The sequence below is a fragment of the Rhinolophus ferrumequinum genome, chromosome 7 (genome assembly GCF_004115265.2).
Source record: "Rhinolophus ferrumequinum isolate MPI-CBG mRhiFer1 chromosome 7, mRhiFer1_v1.p, whole genome shotgun sequence".
NCBI classification, from domain to species: Eukaryota; Metazoa; Chordata; class Mammalia; order Chiroptera; family Rhinolophidae; genus Rhinolophus; species Rhinolophus ferrumequinum.
The window spans coordinates 34,230,585-34,249,187 of NC_046290.1; the positions used below are offsets into that span (position 1 = coordinate 34,230,585).

Genomic DNA, 18,603 nt, shown 5'->3' on the forward strand with positions numbered 1-18,603 from the left:
ATATATATATACACATATAGTCACAAGAAGTGGAGTACAACATAAGGAATAGAGACAGTGGAAATGTCATGGCTGTATGCAATGTCAGAGGGGTAATAGATTGGGGGAGGGGGATATTACTTTGTGAGGGGTATAAATGATAAATGTCTAACAATTACATTGTTTTGTACACCTGAAACTAATTTTAAAACAAAACTATATGAGAGTAAATACCCATTAATATGAGATTGTCGTAGGCTATGCTGCAACATCGTTAGGTTAGACCATTGCTTAGATGGGACCTTGAGTGAAACACCTAACATTTCTATAAGACTCAATTTTCTTATCTATAAAATGGGGATTATAATATTAGTACTTACCTTGCAGGGTTCTTGTGAGATTAATGAAATGATATATGAATTAATGAAATAATATATATAAAAGGCCTCTCACAGTGTTTGATGCTTAATAAGTGTTAAGTGAATGTTAGTTATTGTTATTATTGGCATTTATAATAAATTGTAGAAAGTTATTTAAAAAAAAAAAAAAGCACCAGCAGTTTTACCTATTATTGTTTTTGTGCCGTCTGGGAAAATGTCAACACACCGGTGAAAAGGCAAGCAACATCTTAGCATTATTATGTGACCTTGCAGATCCCAAAAAGGATCTCAGGAATGCTCAGGAGTCCACAGTCCACACTTTGAGAACTGCTGGCTTTCAATATTGCAATGGCTCATTCACAGTTGGAATAAATTAAAATTTTCCCCAAGAACATAAAGAAATAGCCTGCATACACAATTTTCAAAATGTGTATTTCAAAGCCAAAACAATCTTGGAAAAGATTGCTAGAACAGAATAAAGTTAGCGAAAAAGTCAGTGGACACACATTTTTCAATTTCAAAACTTTCTACAAAGCTACAGTAATCAAGATAACATGGTGATTGCATAAGGATAGACAATGTTATAGGACTGAGAGTCCAGAAATAAATTATAACATTTGTGACAAATTGATTTTTGACAAAGAGATCAAGATAATTCCATGGGAAAAGAATAGTCTGTTCAACAAATAATGCTGGGACAACTGAATATCCACATGCAAGAGAATGAAACTGGAATCCTACCTCAAACTATACACGAAAGTTAACTTGAACTATACAGAAAATTTAATTTAAAAATAGACCTAATGCAAGAACTAAAACTATAACACTCTCAGAAAAAAAAAATTGTTAAGAGTAAGTGTTTGTGATCTTGGATTAGTCAGTGATTTCTCAGATGTGACACCAAAGGCACAAGTGATAAAAGAGGTTGATAAGTTGGATTTCATCAAAATTAAAAGTTTTTGTGCTTCAAAAGACACCATCAAAAAAAAAATAATAAAAGACAACCCACAGACTAAGAAAACATATTTGCAAATTATATATTTTATAAGGGACTCATACCCAAATACATAAAGAACACTTACGACTCAATAATAAAAGTACAACTCAATTTTAAAAATTAAGCAATATATTTCAATAGACATTTCTCCAAAGAAGATATATGAATGGCTAGTAAAAACTTGAAAAGAAGTTCAACATCATTACTCAATAAGGAAATGCAAATCAAAACCACAATAAGAGACTATGTCACACCCATTAGAAAAGTAATTAGCAAAAATAAAATAATAAATAACAAGTATTGGCAATGATGTAGAAACACTGGAACCTTCATACTTTTTCATGGGAATATAAAATGGTACAGTCACTTTGGAAAACAGTTTAAAACTTCCTCAAAATGTTAAACATAGAGTTACCATATGACCCTATAATCATACTCCTAGGTATATTCCCCGCAAAAAATGAAAACATACGTCCACACAAAAATTTGTACATAAATGTTATAAACAGCATTACTCATAACAGGTGAAAAGTAAAAACAACCCAAATGTCCATCAACTGATGAATGGATAAATAAAATGTGGTATATTCATATAATAGAATATTATTTGTCAATAAAAAGGAATAAAATACTGATACGTGCTACAATATGGATGAACTTCAAAAGCATTATGCTAAATGAAATAAGTCAGTCAGAAAAAGACCACATAGTATACAATTCTATTTATATGAAATGTCCAGAATAGGCAAATCTAGGGGGACAGAAAGTAGATGAGTGGTTATCTAAGTTCTAAGTAATAAGGTGTGACCGCTAATGGGACAAGGCTTCTTTGGAGAATGATGAAAATGTTCTAGAATTACTTATGGATGTGGTTGCACAGCTCAGTAAATATAAATATACTAAAATATTGAATTATACACTTTAAATGGGTGAACTTTATGGTATCTAAACGATTTCTCACAAAGCTGTTAAATGTCAACATGAATGGGAGAATAGCAACCACATTCACATAAAAAGAAACAAATTTGCCAATGTTTCCTTTAAGAAATTTTCAGTAACTATATCAATCAATATTTGATTTTTTTTTAAGTCTGCACTAAAATTACTCACCCAAACCAGAAGCTGGGTATCCCATTGCTATTACTAAAAATGATGCACTTTGATGCACTTAGTAATATCTGAGAAAAGGAAATACAGGGGTCTCACTAGGGTTCCCTTCTATGGTCATGTGATTTCTGAAAAAGTAACCACCGAGTCTGAAGTCATCAGGGTGTTAACACTGGGGGTTAGTTTAACACCAAACATCCGGACAGAACATAGGACCATAAGTATTATTATAAAGACCACAGCCTCACCTCAGAAAAAGAGCAAAAGACATTTCTAATAGAAAGCATATTGAATATTATTCCTTTAGGGACTGAGGTTGATCTGCCTTAAAGTGATATGTCCCCCAATATTGAAACAAAATAGCCATGTCCGAATCCCATTTTCTTTCTCTAGCTAAATACAGAATGAAGGAAGAAAGGAGGAAAGGAAGGAAGGAAGGAAGAAAGAGGGGAAGAGAGGAAGAAAAAGAGGGAGGGGAGGTGGGGGGACAGAGCCAGGAGTGCAGTTTCCAGGCTCTCGGCCTCACATAGAAAGGTGCTAGCTCAGGTAGTAAATGGCCATCAACTGTGATTGGCTGGCCATCAGCTGTGGCTAGTTGGCTGTCAGCTGTAACCAGTGAGCCATTGGCCACTAATATAACTGCTGTGGCTACGCTAACAGCAAAATGGGGGCTAGCAAGAAGATGGGGGCTGAGCCTGCAAGCGGTGCAGTGAGGGTTGTGAACAGTGTGGCTCCTGCTTCCTGTGTCTCCAACCCAGCCGCCAGCGAGAATATAGTGGTGTGACTCCCCTACCTATGGCTCCGTGGGTGTTCCTTTTTGGCCTAGCCATATCCTGTGTTCTTATGTGGGGAGCGGGAACAGAGACCCCGCAGGTCGCCCCACATGACACATGGCACAGCGAGCAGGGTATGGTGCCAGCCAAAGTCCTCCGAAGGGCGGTGAAGCCGTTTGTGTGTGTGAACACTCAGTCTCAGGAACACCAGGAGGAGAAGCTGCCGGAGAGCTGGACCCCCATGGAGGGGTGGGAAGACGTGGACGGTTCCCCAACCAGCAGAGGGCAGAGAAAGCAAAGGTCATTGAGGCCCTGTGAGCTGGGAAGTACTTGCTGAGGCCCTCACCCCCAGGTTGGGGAGGGCTTGGAGCCCTCGCCCTGCGGAGGGGGCACAGATTGTGAGGCGCACAGCCCTGGCGAATGACTGTGGACTATGGGGAATTGCCTTCTATCCCTGATTTAATTGACCGCTTGACTTTGTTTGGGAACATACCACCATGTAGTGGAACTGGCGGATGTTTGCTTTTGTGTCTTGACTGGCCGCCATCCAGAATATGCAAGCACCTTGACTGTGAGCCGCTGTTGTTCCAGCACGGTACCGAGAGGCCCAGAGAGAGTGGCAGTGCCCTGAGAGCCCTGGCTGAGTCCAGGAGGTCTGGCTGTGCCCAGAGAGAGTGGCAGTGCCCTGAGAAGCCCTCGCTGTGCCTGGGGAGGCTGGTGGTACCCTGAGAAACCCAGGAAGTCTGGCTGTGCCCAGAAGAACTGGTGGTGCCCTGAGAAACCCTGGCTGTGCCCGGGGAGACTAGTGGTACCCTAAGAAGTCCAGGAAGTCTGGCTGTGCCCAGAAGTACTGGTGGCGCCCTGAGAAACCCTGGCTGTGACCAGAGAGCTAGGCTGTGTCCAGGAAATAGCATTCACCTCCAGGCTCCTTGCACAGGGCCCCTAGCAAAAGATGTTTGTCGCGTAGATTGTGAGGTGAGAGCCTGTAGGGGTGGAGTGTGGGGACAGAGCTAGGAGTACAGTTTCCAGGCTCTCGGCCTCACATAGAAAGGTGCTGGCTTAGGTAGTAAATGGCCATCAACTGTGACTGGCTGGCCATCAGTTGTGGCTAGTTGGCCGTCAGCTGTAACCAGTGAGCCAATGGCCACTAATATAACTGCTGTGGCTACACTAGCAGAAAATGGAGGCTAGCAAGAAGATGGGGGCTGGCAAGTGCGGAGTTGGCGGAGTGTGGATTGAGGATTCTGTGTCTCCTGCTTCCTGTGTCTCCAACCCATCCGCCAGTGAGAATATAGTAGTATGACTCCCCTACCTATTGCTCCATGGGTGTTCTTTTTTTGGCCTAGCCATATCCTGTGTTCGGGAGCGGGAACAGAGACCCCGCAGGTCGCCCCATATGACAGGAGGGTAAGAGGGAGAGTAGAAACTCAGAAATACTTTCATGTATCTAAAGCTGTAAAATCAAACAATCAGGGGAAGCATAATCAGAGGTCTGGAAAAGGCCAACACCCCCTACCCCCAGTAGCCTCTGTCCCCACTCCTGCCACTGACTCCAGACAGGAGCACAAAAAATTGTCCTCCACAAAATGGGGGAGGAACATCCAGGCAGGAGTTCACGAATAAGTAAGGCTCCCTCTTGCATGGCTCCTTGCCCGTGACTTATATTGGTCTTTACATAACCCAAATAGATAACTAGAAAGAAGTATGGTTGATGAATTGTTAGAACATTTTTTTTAAAGCTCTAAATTAAGTCTTAACAGAGCTTCCATTCATGGATATGGAAGATAATATTGCTGATGGTGAAAACTAGAATTCTCAATCTCTGCTGAGACATTTTAAAGTCTCTTCTTCTGTACTCTGTTCTGAGGGCAACAAGGTCCCCTTGCCCCCACTCTCCCTCAGCAGTCCCAGCCGAGGAAAGCATACCCACTAGTAATGAGCTGTTCTCACTTAACTTGTGTTTCATTTCCCAATGCTCGACCTCGAAACGTGAAAGAAAGATAAGGAAACCACATCCTTTGTACTCTCAATATATAGACAGAGTCAGTCAAAAACTGAAAACAGATTTTCACATTGATTGATGTGGGGACACCAGCCACAATGAGGAGCTCCGGTACCTTTCGGGCATCCTTTCTCTCGATTGTCATTTTTCTCCTGCTGATTCCTGAAGGTAAGACTGATTCTTGTCATTTACATTACAACCATTAAGCAAAATGGAGCAGACTTTCAGTGAGCTTTTGGCAATAGCTAAGTGTACTAAGAGGAGATTTTCCCTCCAAGCCTTAACATTCTTTCTTGGACTCTAAATATGTCTTTATTTTAAAGGGGAAAAAAAATCATTCTTTCTTCTTTATAATTTCTTCACAAAAGATCATAGAACCACCAGTGCTTTATCGCTGCCAATTTATGGCTTAACAATTGCCAAAAAGGGTACTGTGAAAACAAATAAACCAAAAACTCTTGAGTTAGGAAAATAAATAGTACCTTTTGGGAAAGGAAGACTCATGCCTCAGCCTGTTGCTGCAGAAAATATAGATAGTTTTAATGACAATTATAACTGACCTAAACGCCCATAATAAATCAGGAATCTTCCCTCCTCCCTTTCCCTACTTCATTGGGAAAAGGGCTTAAATTAAACCATGTGGTTCAGTCTGGAGATTAAAGGGGAGCCTCAGGTGCAATAGGAATTAGACTCTCAACTTATGAATGAAGAGAGAGAATGCAAATTTCAATAAACAGAAGTCTCACAATGACTAAAGAACTCATGAGCAAGATCATATCTAAAAGGTGCTAATATCAGTGTGTAAGCTGTGTGTTTTTTCAAGGACTTGGGGTGAAAAGGGCAGTTCTCAGGCTTGGGAATGTCTCCACATGAACTCTTTGGAAGTGCTATTTTGTATTAAGCTAATGCTTTAGTGTACTAAGTAGTAACCACCATGCCTGGTTTTGTGTGAGCTACACGTACATGAGTTTGAAATATCATAAAACTCATGCCGTTATCACTAGAAGGGTAATAAGCCTGGATAGCTATACTTTTCCTTAAAAATCTTCTAGAAAGTGAGGACTACTCTAGGGCTGAGCCAAACTGGACTGACAAGTGTGGAGCAGCCATGGGTTTTCCCCAGAGTCTGTCAGCTTTTGCAGGTGGGAGCGGTTGGCAGGGCAACCTGTCTTGCCAGAAATTCCCACGGAAGTCCTCTGGTTCATTTTGCACCTAAAAGTAAGGGGGGAAAAATTAAAAAGCACAAGGTTGCAGGACATTTGGGACAAAAGGGTGGGCATAGTATCAGTATGGCCTACTGTGACTCTGTTCAGGCATGTTCTCAAGCAAATCCTCCACAGTGGTGACAACAGAGCAGATAAAATTCCCGTCAGATCTTTTCTTCAAAGGGAAAAACAAAACCAACTTTCTCGGCTCCACTTTGTTTCTTGTGGTCAGAGAGATCAAGGTGGGCCCATACAGGGAAGGGACACACAGCAAAGAAAGACTTACTGATCTGGACTCAACCCTCCCACACATTAGGATATTCTGGAGGGCTTTTAAACAACACTGACATCCCAGCCCCAGCCCCAGTAATTCCAGTTTATCTTGATTCTGGGGGGGGACCAAGAATTGCTAATGTTTGGAAGCTTTCTCACCTCCTGTAAACCCTCCCCTCCGGCCCAATCAGGAGATGCTGCTTGTGGGAGATGTGAGCTTTCCTTCTCAGGCGGTATATGTGCTCACCAAACACAGGACACTGCGAGGGGAGTACGCTGTTGAGTTTATAATTTCTGCAGTCCAGAAGGTCCGAAGATGCACATTTGGAATCTATCTACATGTGATACATCCCAGGAAACACTGAGATGTGGGTGAAGCTCTCTTGGCTCCTTATCCTTTTTTCCCTAGAGCTTAGAATTTCCTCTTCCCAAGTCCCTTCTGGAAATTAGAGCCCTCATTGTCACTCTCTTTTCTTTCCCCTCTCATTTTTTGCACCTTATTGTGAATTCGGCAATGAGTTATAGTTAATAATAAAGTAATATGCACTATGTCCTATTGAAGGAATCATGAGTCCCTGCCAAACCTGCTTTACCCCAACCAGGAGTTAAGCCCAGACTCAGCTCCAGAAAATCAGACCAACGATAAGCAGCGTCCACAAGCTTTTTCTGTAGGTCCCCTCGGGAGAAATATTTCAGGAGAATCCAAGAACATCAGGTGTAGGAAGGTGGAGAACTGAGAGTATATCACAAGGGGACAAGGTCTTCTTAGCAAACGTACATGATTTGCTTTGTGTGTAGGTCGCCTTGTTCTCTAATAATAAATCTGTTCCTGGTCAATCATCAAGGAAATTGGCTAAGGCAGAATTCTCTCCTTATACCTAGCATTTTCCCTCCTCCCTTCCCCTACTTCATTGGGAAAAGGGCTTGGATTAAACCATGTGGTTCAGTGTGGAGATTAAAGAGGAGCCTCAGGTGCAATAGGTTTATTCTCTCAACTTATGAATGAGGAGAGAGAGTGCAAATTTCAATAAACAGAAGTCTCACAATGGGCAAGGTCATACCTAAAAGGTGCTACTATCAGTGTGTAAGCTGTGTGTTTTTTCAAGGACTTGGGCTGAAAGGGGCAGTTCTCAGGCTTCTAAAAGGCTCTCTCCTTCCCCAGATTAATACTCAGCCTGAACAGGGGAGGATGGGGAGGGCACTCGAGGTTGTCATCATCACTAGCATCTCCTGCGCCAACTGCCATCTGTGTAGACCTACGCACAGCTGTCTGCCCTTTGCAAGCCCTGAGGCCTGAGGTCAGTGGTTGTAACAGATTTCCAGCCTGATGCTCCCTGGAACTGCCAACCACACAGCTCCCGAAAGGATAGGACCCTCTCAGAGAGTCCAAGAGGCATGGGATTTACATTCAGATATCTGAATGTCTACATGGGGGCTGGGGGGAGAGAGCGCTGTCATCTGCACTTCCTCTCCGAGCAGAACAAGCATGTCTGGTCTTAGAAACACAGCTTTAGGTAGAGCCCTCTAGTGTGGACACTGATATGATTTGCCTTTTTCTTTTAAACAGATTTCTGTGTAGAAATTATTGGCGGAAGAGAAGCGATTCCTCATTCAAGACCCTACATGGTACTACTTAAAGGAGGCGAAATCTGTGGTGGGGCTTTGATTGCAAAAAACTGGGTATTGACTGCAGCTCATTGTGTCACGTAAGTGCTTGGATTTAAAAAAAAAAAAAAATGTGGATAGTTCTATTTGGGTGAATATTAATAGAAAAAACAACAACAAAAAAAAGTAAATCTCACTAAAGTCACAGGAGGCTCACGTGACTCTTATGTCTCTGGAAACTTGCTTTACCCCTTTCAGGTGTGAAGCCCACACTCGGCCCCAGAAAATCAGACCAATGATGAGCAGCATCCACGAGCTCTTTCTGTAGGTCCCTTCAGAGCCGCCTGGTCCAAATGCTGAAAGGCTTTGCTTCTGGTGTTGACTTCATGACTGTTAGAGTTAGCCAAGACCTCAATCCCCTCAGGGGCCTGAGCACAGCAGTCAAGTAGAGAAAGCTTGTTTCAAATGCCTTCCTTTTTCCCTCTCTCATACCTTCAGGCATTTCTTACCCCCTGTTGACCACCACCTTTAAACCTCTTCCAGGCTTGGTCTTTTCTCCATTCCTTAAATCAAGCCTCTAAACCTGGGCTGTCCAATATGACTGCCACTGTCATATTGGCTGTGTCACTTATATTGGCTATATAAATTTAAATTTAAATTACAGATTTATTTCCTCAGTCACACTAGCCACATTTCACATCCTCAGTAACCACATGGGACTACTGGTTACCATATCGGACAGTGCAGATTAATAGAACATTTCATTATCAAACTGCTCTACTAAAAGCACTGTTTAATGTCTTAAGTGAGATTAGTATCAGCTGGTGTGATGGAAAAATGACAGAGTAAATATCTGGTTGGTGTGCTTTATACTAGCTTGTGAATGATAATAGCCTTGATCATTAATACATCACAGCATTTTGATTTTATTAATCAAAATGAACCTTTAGCCCAGAGTAAGAGAAGAATCCTGGGTTTCTCCTTCAGACCACCCGCCCCCCAATATATACACACTAAATGTTACGCAAATAGGGTCCTCCACTGGACAATCTATGTCTGAAAGTTTTTCCATGTAAGATAAATTTGTTGCTGTCGTACAGAGACCCCTTCAGTGAATTACTCTACAACTATTGAGTCGCTTTTGCTTCTGTCTCTAAACTGCTGAGACCTTTGTTTTCCAGTAATCTGCAGCCTGATTCTCTATCACAGCTAATGGAGGGTTGGGGTGAGTGCAGCACTAAAACCCCAATACTTGGCTTAGCTGCCATGAAATTCTTATTATTTGTTTTCAATGAACCTAGCCTAGCTTGTTATAAATAAGTTGGTGATTGTAGTGATGATGATGATGATGATGATAAATTCATAAACATCTTACTTTTTATTCTTTAAAGTACACACTTTTTTCTGAGCCACAAATAAGTATTTCCACAGCAAGCATACTTATAAATGGGACAGTGAAACTGATTAGCACATATTATGCTCAGCTCCTGATTAAAAGAATAAACCCAGTTAACAGTGTTGTACCTGTTTTCAGGAACAAACAGACCAAGATCATTCTTGGAGCTCACTCAATATCCAAGCATGAGCCAGAAAAACAGACAATGTCCATTAAGAAAGAGGTTCCCTATCCATGCTATGACAGTTACACACATGAGGGTGATCTTAAACTTCTACAGGTACGTACCTTTGACTGTACCTTTGATTGACTTAAAAGTCATAGAAGCTCCTATAATCTGGTCAACTACATGGCAACCTTTCTTTGGTGGGTGCCCTTATAGCTACAGACTGTAGCTACATAAGGGGGTCCCTGAGGGTTGGAATAGAATTTAAGTAAAAATATGAATATTTTAATTATCTCATCAACTCTTTCTGCTTGTCTTCCAACAGCTAGTTAAAAAAGCAACAATTAATAAAAATGTGGCAATCCTTCCTCTCCCTAAAAAGGGGCATGATGTAAAACCAAACACGCAGTGTCAAGTTGCAGGATGGGGGTTAACTAAAAATGCTAAATCAACTGGTTCCGATATTCTGAGAGAAGTCAATGTCACCGTCGTAGACAGAAAAACCTGCAATGACGAAAAGCACTATAATTATAATCCCGTGATTGGACTGAATATGATTTGTGCTGGAAACAGCGCCGGTGGAAGAGACTCTTGCGATGTAAGTAAAATAAGATCTCACGTTTTAGCTATTGGATTGTCATGCAGACACAAAAAACATAATGTCATGCTTAGTCTTCTCATTGCATTGGCTTCTATAGAGTCCTAGTGTTTTTTGAAAAAAATTTGATAAAACCTCAGTCAAATAAATTAATATTCTCAACTCAAAGTGAGTTGTTCACCAAAAATAACAACTTTACTGCTAGTACATGGGTTAACCTATTATGTCTTCTTGACTTCATATCAAAAACCACTGAGAAGCAATGTTTTATTTTCGCATTCTCCATATTAACATATGTAGATTTAATTTTAAAACTTACAATCAGGAGAGCTGAAGTCAGGGCTCCTCCAGGGCCTTCTGTACACTTTTCCCCATCTCAGCACTCTCCCAAAATTCTTCTGCCATTTAACTGGGCAAGTCTGAAATGCCTGTCATTCCCAAGCCTGACTGAGGATCTCAGGCTAGACTCCATAGCTTCCTAGAGCCAAGCTCAATCCCCAGGAACCAACATCGAAATATGACCCAAACCAGAGACTATCTAACCTTCCAGACCAGAGTCCCAGAGAAGGGATGGGACCGGGCCCTGCCTGAGGATATAAGTAAAAGAAACACTTTACAGATTTTTAAGCTCTGAGTGTTGGCTTGTCATTTCTCACCTTTTCCAAAGACCCTATAGAGTGTTGTCTGAAGAGGAGTATGCATGGTTTGGGAGTTATCAGACACTGAGAGATTCAGAGGTTTCTTCCCTTCCCAGGTGCTTATCTAAATATCAGCAGAATCTGAATGGCTTGCCTTCAGGATCAAGGCGAGGCAAATCTCAGAAAAGACAGCATTTGTCTTCAGCACCCTTCCACTTTTCTCTCCTTTGCCCTCCTCACTCCTCCCCCTCTTTTCATCCACTATACGGGGCGTCCAGAAACCCAGAACCTGCATGCTTTCGGAACCCACATGCAACATCCTTAGGCCATAACAGCATCACAAGATGCCTGTCCCCCTCCTACCAGCCACCCTCTACCAGCAAAACTTAACAATTCTTTTCCAGTTCTCTCAATGATTGTTGATGAATTAGACCTAAAGGACTCATTCTGAAAATTGTAGGCACTATATTAGGCAGGAGAAATATACTTGCTCAGGGAAGACCTCAGTGTCTCACATGGTTCTTTATGTCGTACACTCATAAGGCCAATTTTTGCCTGGAAGGGGCAGGTCATCCATGCCTTCACTTTGCTGGAATGGAGTTGGTCCCTCAGAGCCTTGCATTTGCAGAACTCTATGTACAAGCCTGAATGGTCCTCCATTTAGAACCACCAGTCTTCCATAAAGCCATAGCAGTGAACTGGCCAATCCAGACTCTAAACCTCCAATATGTTAAAATGTGCTGATTCTAGAATTCAATGAGAGAATACAAGGTCCTACATTGGGTGAAACAATCAGGAAGAATAAAATCGACTTACATACCGCTAACTGAAGCCTCTCTACTGTGGAGTCAGTTGATTCTGAAGTATAACAACTGATTTCTGGGAGCTTCCATCTAGCATCAGATGCTCAAAGGAGACTTGGGGAGAATTTTTTGTCTATTTGAGAGGGTGAAAGGAAAAATTGCTTTGGTTTTGGTTTTGGGGGAAGATGATTATCTGCTGGAGGAACTAGAAAACATAGTTTTTGTTCTTTGCCTCAAACAAAGTCCCATCTGCATTTGACTATTTTACCACTTGTGTTATTAAGCATTTTGAGAAAATGACAAAAGAGTTTCCTTTCTAATGCAGAGAATCAGTCTCAGATTAGTGGATAACATAAACAATAAAACAAGTTTCAATTTTCACTGGATCATAAATAAATTGACTAAGCCAATTCAAAAATATTAAAATATTCTCAACATGTGTGGTTTTTCAAGCACTAATTTCAATTTAGTGAAAGTTGGTCTTAACGCCACATTAAATGGAATTTCTTCCATTCAGCTATGGTCTTGCCCGATACTCATTTCCACTACCCCTCTTGTCTTTTCCCAGGGAGATTCTGGAGGCCCTCTGATATGTGATGGTACTTTCAGAGGCATCACTTCCTTTGGCATTGCAGGAAAATGTGGAGACCCTCGAAAACCTGGCGTCTATATACTTCTCTCAGAGAAATACCTCAACTGGATAAGAAAGACCACGAAGGGGGCAGTTTAGATAATAGTGTTTCATTTGATTTGCTGTCACTTTTTAATCCTGTCATAAATAAAATCAATTTGTATAATTGTACTCATTTCTCTCCTATAACTTTAGTGGGCAGATTTCCATCAGCAAAGTGAGGCAGAGTAATATAGTGACCTCAGGGATAATGCAAGGGAGAGATTAGGGGACCAGTGTCACCAATGTCATCCATGTGTGAAGTGAGATGCAAAATTTGCTTGAATTATTCACTTCACTGTCTCAATGGAATCCAGCAGGAGTGACAGTAAAGTCTGTTTAGTAACAAGTACAGTAAAGGGCTCAGCAGTTCTGCAGGAAACAGAAACAGCCAGTCTGGAGCATTTGGGTTAAAGGAAATGAACTTGCCCTTCAAAGGCCATGGCTCTACATCAACACCTGCTATTCAGATTTATATGAAAAACCTGAGTCTATGAGAGAAATAGAAACAGGAAATGCCTTACAATATTTTCCAAAGGCAGACAAGAAATAGAAATTAAAATTCTAGGGATACAAATGAAGCACTTTGTCAGCCAAGAATAGCATACAATAGAAAGTCGGCCTCCTTTCTCAGTAGTTTGCATTTAAGTTTAGGATTAGGTGATTTCTTGGTTCTCCTTGTCCTTGAGCCTGGGTAGGTCCAATCAACATGGTGGTTACAGTGGTTTCTATCCCATAGTAGGGAATGAGTGTTGGATTGTGGCCCGAAAGTTACCTTTGGAAAAAGCCCCATGAAGTTTATTCAGCATATTGAATTTATTGGATAGTCATTAGCCCAGTAGCTCCTGCAAGATGTGATTATATGAACAGATTTCTTTGAGTTCCATCAGTTCCTTTAGGAATATAAATTTTATGTGTGTGTGTGTGTACACACACACATCAGATACATATACATATACATATACATATACATATACATATACATATACATATACATATACATATGAGGTCTGACAGTTACATTCACCAACCTGCTACAACGATGTTGCTAATCTTTTTTTGATATCGGACAGATTATTCATTGTGAATTTGTACCAATTAGACAAACAGTTAACCGAGTTTACTATTTGGAAGTGCTGAAAAGGCTGCATGAAAAAGTTAGACGACCTGAACTTTTCGCCAGCAATTCATAGCTCTTGCATCATGACAATGCACCAGCTCACACGGCACTGTCTGTGAGAGTTTTTAGCCAGTAAACAAATAACTGTATTGGAACACCCTCCCTACTCACCTGATCTGGCCCCCAATGACTTCTTTCTTTACCCAAAGATAAAGGAACTGTTGAAAGGAAGACATTTGATGACATTCAGGACATCAACGGTAATACGACAGGTCTGATGGCCACTCCAGAAAAAGTTCCAAAATTGCTTTGAAGGGTGGACTAGGCACTGGCGTTGGTGCATACCTTACCAAGGGGAGTACTTTAAAGGTGACCGTAATGATATTCAGCAATGAGGTATGTAGCACTTTTTCTAGGATTAATTTGCGAACTTAATTGTCAAGCCGTGTGTGTGTGTGTGTGTGTGTGTGTGTGTATCTAAACCACGAATATACAGCAACACTAAGAGACAGCCTCTTAAAACAAAACAAAACAAAATTAAAAGGAGCATAATTTAAAAACTGACCAAAATACTAGTACATTGGTTTTCAACCATGGCTGCTCATTAGACTCACCAGGCTCTTTAAAATTACCAATGCCCAGGCCCTACTTCTAGAAAATTTTATTTAATTTGTATTCAGTGGGACCCAGGACATAGTATTCTTTACATAATCTCCCCAATAATTCTATATGCAGTTAGGGATGAGAACAGCTATACTAGAAAGTGAGGCCTGGTATCTAAAAGATAGACTCTTTTATCTAAAAGAGAGGCTCTAAGAATCACTAGGATGATATTTTATATGCACACTCTAATCCCTAATTCCTAGTTAAGATTTTAATAATAATAAGAGGATGGAATATTCCCTACTGGCAAATTTATTACAGATTTTGAAGTTCACTTATAAAGTAGTTTGGAACCATTGTTCATTGCTGGTGAAAATGTAAATTGGTGCAACATCATAGGAAAAATGACAGTGTCTATTAAAACTAAATGTACAGATATTCTATGACCAAAGCATTCTACTCCTGGGTATACACCAAACAGAAATGAGTGCTTTTTTTCACCAAAGATGTGTTCAAGGGTGTACATGGGAGCTTTATTCTTCAAAATCAAAATTGAAAATTTTTCAAATTTTTCAAATATCAATCCACAATAAAATGGATAAACAATTGTACACTTATACAATAGAATATTATACAGCAATGAAAAAGAATAAACTATATGCAACAACATGAATTAATTTTACAAACTTAATGTTGAATGAAAGAAGCCAGACAAAAAAGAATATTTGCTGTATGATTCCATTTATCTGTTGGCTTGCGTAAGGCAAAACTAATCCATGGTGATAAAGGTCATAATGATGGAAAGGTGCTGACTAGGAGTGGGCACAGGAATCTTTTAGGGTACAAGAAATGTTCATATTTTCATCTAGACAGTGGTTACACAGTAATCTATTCATAAATTAAAAACTTATCAAAGCTATAAACTTCAGACTTGTGTGCTTTACTCTATGTGAATTAAAATAAAAAATTTTAATTACAAAATTTAGAAATCAGGTGTAACAAAGACTTCTGTTTCATGTATTATCTACAAGTTCACTTATTCTCTTTTCTAAAACCATATCCTAGACTTTCCACCAAAACTAATACCAGGTTAAAGATATATTGCGGGCCGGCCCGGTAGCTCAGGCAGTCAGAGCTCCATGCTCCTAACTCCAAAGGCTTCCGGTTCGATTCTCACATGGGCCAGTGGGCTCTCAACCACAAGGTTGCCAGTTCGATTCCTTGACTCCCTCAAGGGATGGTGGGCTCCGCCCCCTGCAACTAAGATTGAACATGGCATCTTGAGCTGAGCTGCCGCTGAGCTCCCAGATGGCTCGGTTGGTTGGAGCGCATCCTCTCAACCACAAAGTTGTCGGTTTCGACTCCCGCAAGGGATGGTGGGCTGTGTCCCCTGCAACTAGCAATGGCAACTGGACCTGGAGCTGAGCTGCGTCCTCCACAACTAAGACTGAAAGAACAACAACTTGAAAGTGAATGGCACCCTCCACAACTAATATTGAAAGGACAACAACTTGACTGGAAAAAAGTCCTGGAGGTACACACTGTTCCCCAATAAAGTCCTGTTCCCCTTCCCCAATAAAATCTTAAAAAAAAAAAAAAAAGATATATTGCTATTTGTCTTCAATGAAAGCACCTTGTTCGCACACAAGTATTAGCTGAGAGAAGTGGTCTTTGGTCATGACACAGTGTCACGAGACTGTTAAGACAGAAGCACCCAGATCAGAATTGTGGGAGACACTAGAAATTACCTAATCATTTTGCTCATTTCCCTGCTACACACTTTCCTATAATTCATACCTGGCTAATTAAGAAGATCAAATAAAAAACATTATCTTAAAGAAGAGTGTATATTGCAGAAGAGTATGAATCACATTTGCAGTTTTTGGTGACCTAAAATATTCTGAGGCAAGAATTACTAGCATACCAAGCAGATTTTCTGAATTAGAAAAACAGGAAAAAGAAAATAACATATTGACAAATTAATACTAATTTGGCAGGCGAGTCCTCACATCCCTTGTATATACTATTCCACTTTTCAGTTATCAAGATTTTTGTTTTGTTTTATGAGGGGGGGGGTTAGAGGGGAAGAGGGAAGGGCATGGATATATATTGGCAAAAAATGTTTTATGACAAAGCAAACCAATCAATCAATATTTGTTATCTGACAGAAGCAAAACATTCTAAGAAGCACTAAAAAGTATAATATGTACTCCGTCGACTCCTCGATTTAATCATCTAGGAAAGAAATAAAAATGTTACAACTAAAGTAAACAAAGATTCACATAGTAATAAAAAAAAATGTAAACAACTAAAATAGTGTATTAATACCAAATAGGTGGTAGAGACTAATGCCAAGAATTCAAAGCCAGGTAACATCATTTCCGAACCAAAGAGGAGCAGAAATTCCAGACTAGAAGAAAAGCTCCAACAGAAGCACGAAGGGTAGAAAATCACAAACTTAGCCCAGGGTCACTGTAGGAGACAAGTGAGAATTAACATTAAAAAGATAGAACAATGGATGGTCAAGCTGGAAGAAACCTGAGCAGCTGTTACCTCCAAATTCCTAATTTTGCAAATGTTGCGACATAGCCAAGGTCAATTACGGCAGAGCCAAGGCAAGAACAGGTCCCCAAACTTCAACTTCTGTGCTCGAGACTCCAAGGTCTAGGTATTAGGGAGTCATTGAGAGTTTATGATCAGGGAACGGAGAGGATCAGCACAACACTTTCAGAAATTTAACCAAACAGTGGTGTGGGGACCCATGAAGAATAAAGACAGGAAAACCAGTTAGAAGGCAATTACTGCAGACTGGTCATCAGGTATTCAGGACATGACTAGGGTGAAACAGAAGAAAAGAGAGCATGGGGTAATCTGACTGAGCACGGAACACAATGATCAGGAGACTCCCGGGTGATGGGCGAAGGGAATCCTGCAGAGGAACTCATTTTGAGAGGAAATAATATGCATGCTTAACATACTGTTTAGCATATAGTAAGATTTTTACCAATATCTGTCAAGTGAACATGTTGTGTTTTTAATGTATTGAGTGTGAGTTAAAGACAGGAAAGGATCTCAAAAAGAAAATATCCAGAGACAGAAGTACGAGGCTGGAGCTTGGGAGGAAACTCAAGTGGAAAAGAAGTATTTCAAAATCTTTGCTATAGATTTTATTCTGAGTATAGTAGTGAAAATGCATCCCTGACAAGGAAGAGATAGAGAAGAAGAAAAATGAAGAGCAGGAGGAGGGAAAAAGTGGAGAGAGAAGAATAGAGGGTCAAAGACAATGGCTGGGAAATGCAATAGGAGGAAGCAGAACAAATACGGGAACCTGAGAAAGAAGGTCAGGAGAACAGGCATTCACTTCAGGAAACGCACTTCATCTTGTTAGATCCTCTTGACAATGCCATGCAGAAGACAAGGCCAATATCAATATTCGCACTTAGAAATCAGGAAACTGAAGCTTAGAGGGGCTGAGCGGATTGCAGCATTTCCATACACAGGCTATGCCATCAGCAGCCACAGAAAACACTCGGGTCTGGTCCGGACTCAAAGCCAACTGCAGCACTCTGCCTCTGTGGCCTGTGGGAAGAAGGAATGATAGTTCATGCTCCACATTGCAAGGGCTGGGGCTGTGGGATGGGAAGCAACCTAAGGTGGGGGCCACAGATCCCATTCCAGAATAAAGGGCTTCTCTGAAACCTGCCAAGTTCAGAGCTGGCATTCCCACTGAGCCTTTGGTGCTGTGAACACCAGTCAGGGCGGACTCTGGGCAACATCACAGGGTGGCCAAGCTTTTGCTTCAGTTTCCCCTTCAGGGCACTTCCCCCTTCTATTAGTGTCCTGTGTCTTCCATAACAAATCACCACAAACTGCATGGCGTCAGACAACACAAATTTATTCTCTCACAGTTCTGGTGACCAAAAGTCCAGAATCAAGGAGTCAACAGGGCTGGCTCCCTCTGGAGGCTCCAGGAGATATTCCGCTCCTGGCCTCTTCTAGCTTCCGGCAGCTGTTGGCCGTCCTTGATTTATGGCCACATCACTCCAGTCTCTGCCTCTGTGGTCACATTGCCTCCTCTTCAGTGTGTCTGATCTCCTTTGTGTGTCTCTTAGGAGGACACTTGTCATTGGATTTTGAGCCCATCTGGATAATCTAGGATCATTTCATTTGAAGATCCTAACTTAATTACATCTGCAAAGACCCTTTTTCCAAATAAGGTCACATTCACAGGTTCCAGGGTTTTGGCATGGATATCTTCTGGGACACCATTTTTTAGACTTTCACACCC

General features: G+C 41.0%; 2 protein-coding genes across 3 annotated transcripts in view; one reads left to right on the forward strand and one right to left on the reverse strand.

Moving 5' to 3' along the window:
- The first annotated feature begins 5,307 nt into the window (after nt 1-5,307).
- GZMA (granzyme A) lies at nt 5,308-12,690 on the forward strand. The gene is made up of 5 exons (XM_033110783.1): nt 5,308-5,406; nt 8,284-8,422; nt 9,856-9,997; nt 10,209-10,481; nt 12,491-12,690. Exons 1-5 carry the CDS (start codon nt 5,337-5,339, stop codon nt 12,650-12,652), a joined length of 786 nt encoding a protein of 261 aa, XP_032966674.1. The 5' UTR covers nt 5,308-5,336; the 3' UTR covers nt 12,653-12,690.
- A 4,143-nt stretch (nt 12,691-16,833) lies between these two features.
- The window catches only part of CDC20B (cell division cycle 20B), a 42,793-nt gene continuing 41,023 nt past the window's right edge, over nt 16,834-18,603 (reverse strand). For both annotated transcript variants that reach the window (XM_033109837.1, XM_033109838.1), the window contains exon 12: nt 16,834-17,894. In XM_033109837.1, the coding sequence (XP_032965728.1) occupies nt 17,755-17,894 (140 nt within the window). In that variant the 3' untranslated portion in view covers nt 16,834-17,754. The remainder of the gene's footprint in view (nt 17,895-18,603) is intronic.

What these genes read in the sequence shown, in the direction of transcription:
- GZMA (XM_033110783.1), top strand. Translation starts at nt 5,337, where the DNA reads ATGAGGAGCTCCGGTACCTTTCGGGCATCCTTTCTCTCGATTGTCATT. An exon ending in ACTGCAGCTCATTGTGTCAC is followed by an intron (nt 8,423 to 9,855) that starts GTAAGTGCTTGG and finishes ACCTGTTTTCAG; the next exon opens with GAACAAACAGACCAAGATCA. An exon ending in GTGATCTTAAACTTCTACAG is followed by an intron (nt 9,998 to 10,208) that starts GTACGTACCTTT and finishes GTCTTCCAACAG; the next exon opens with CTAGTTAAAAAAGCAACAAT.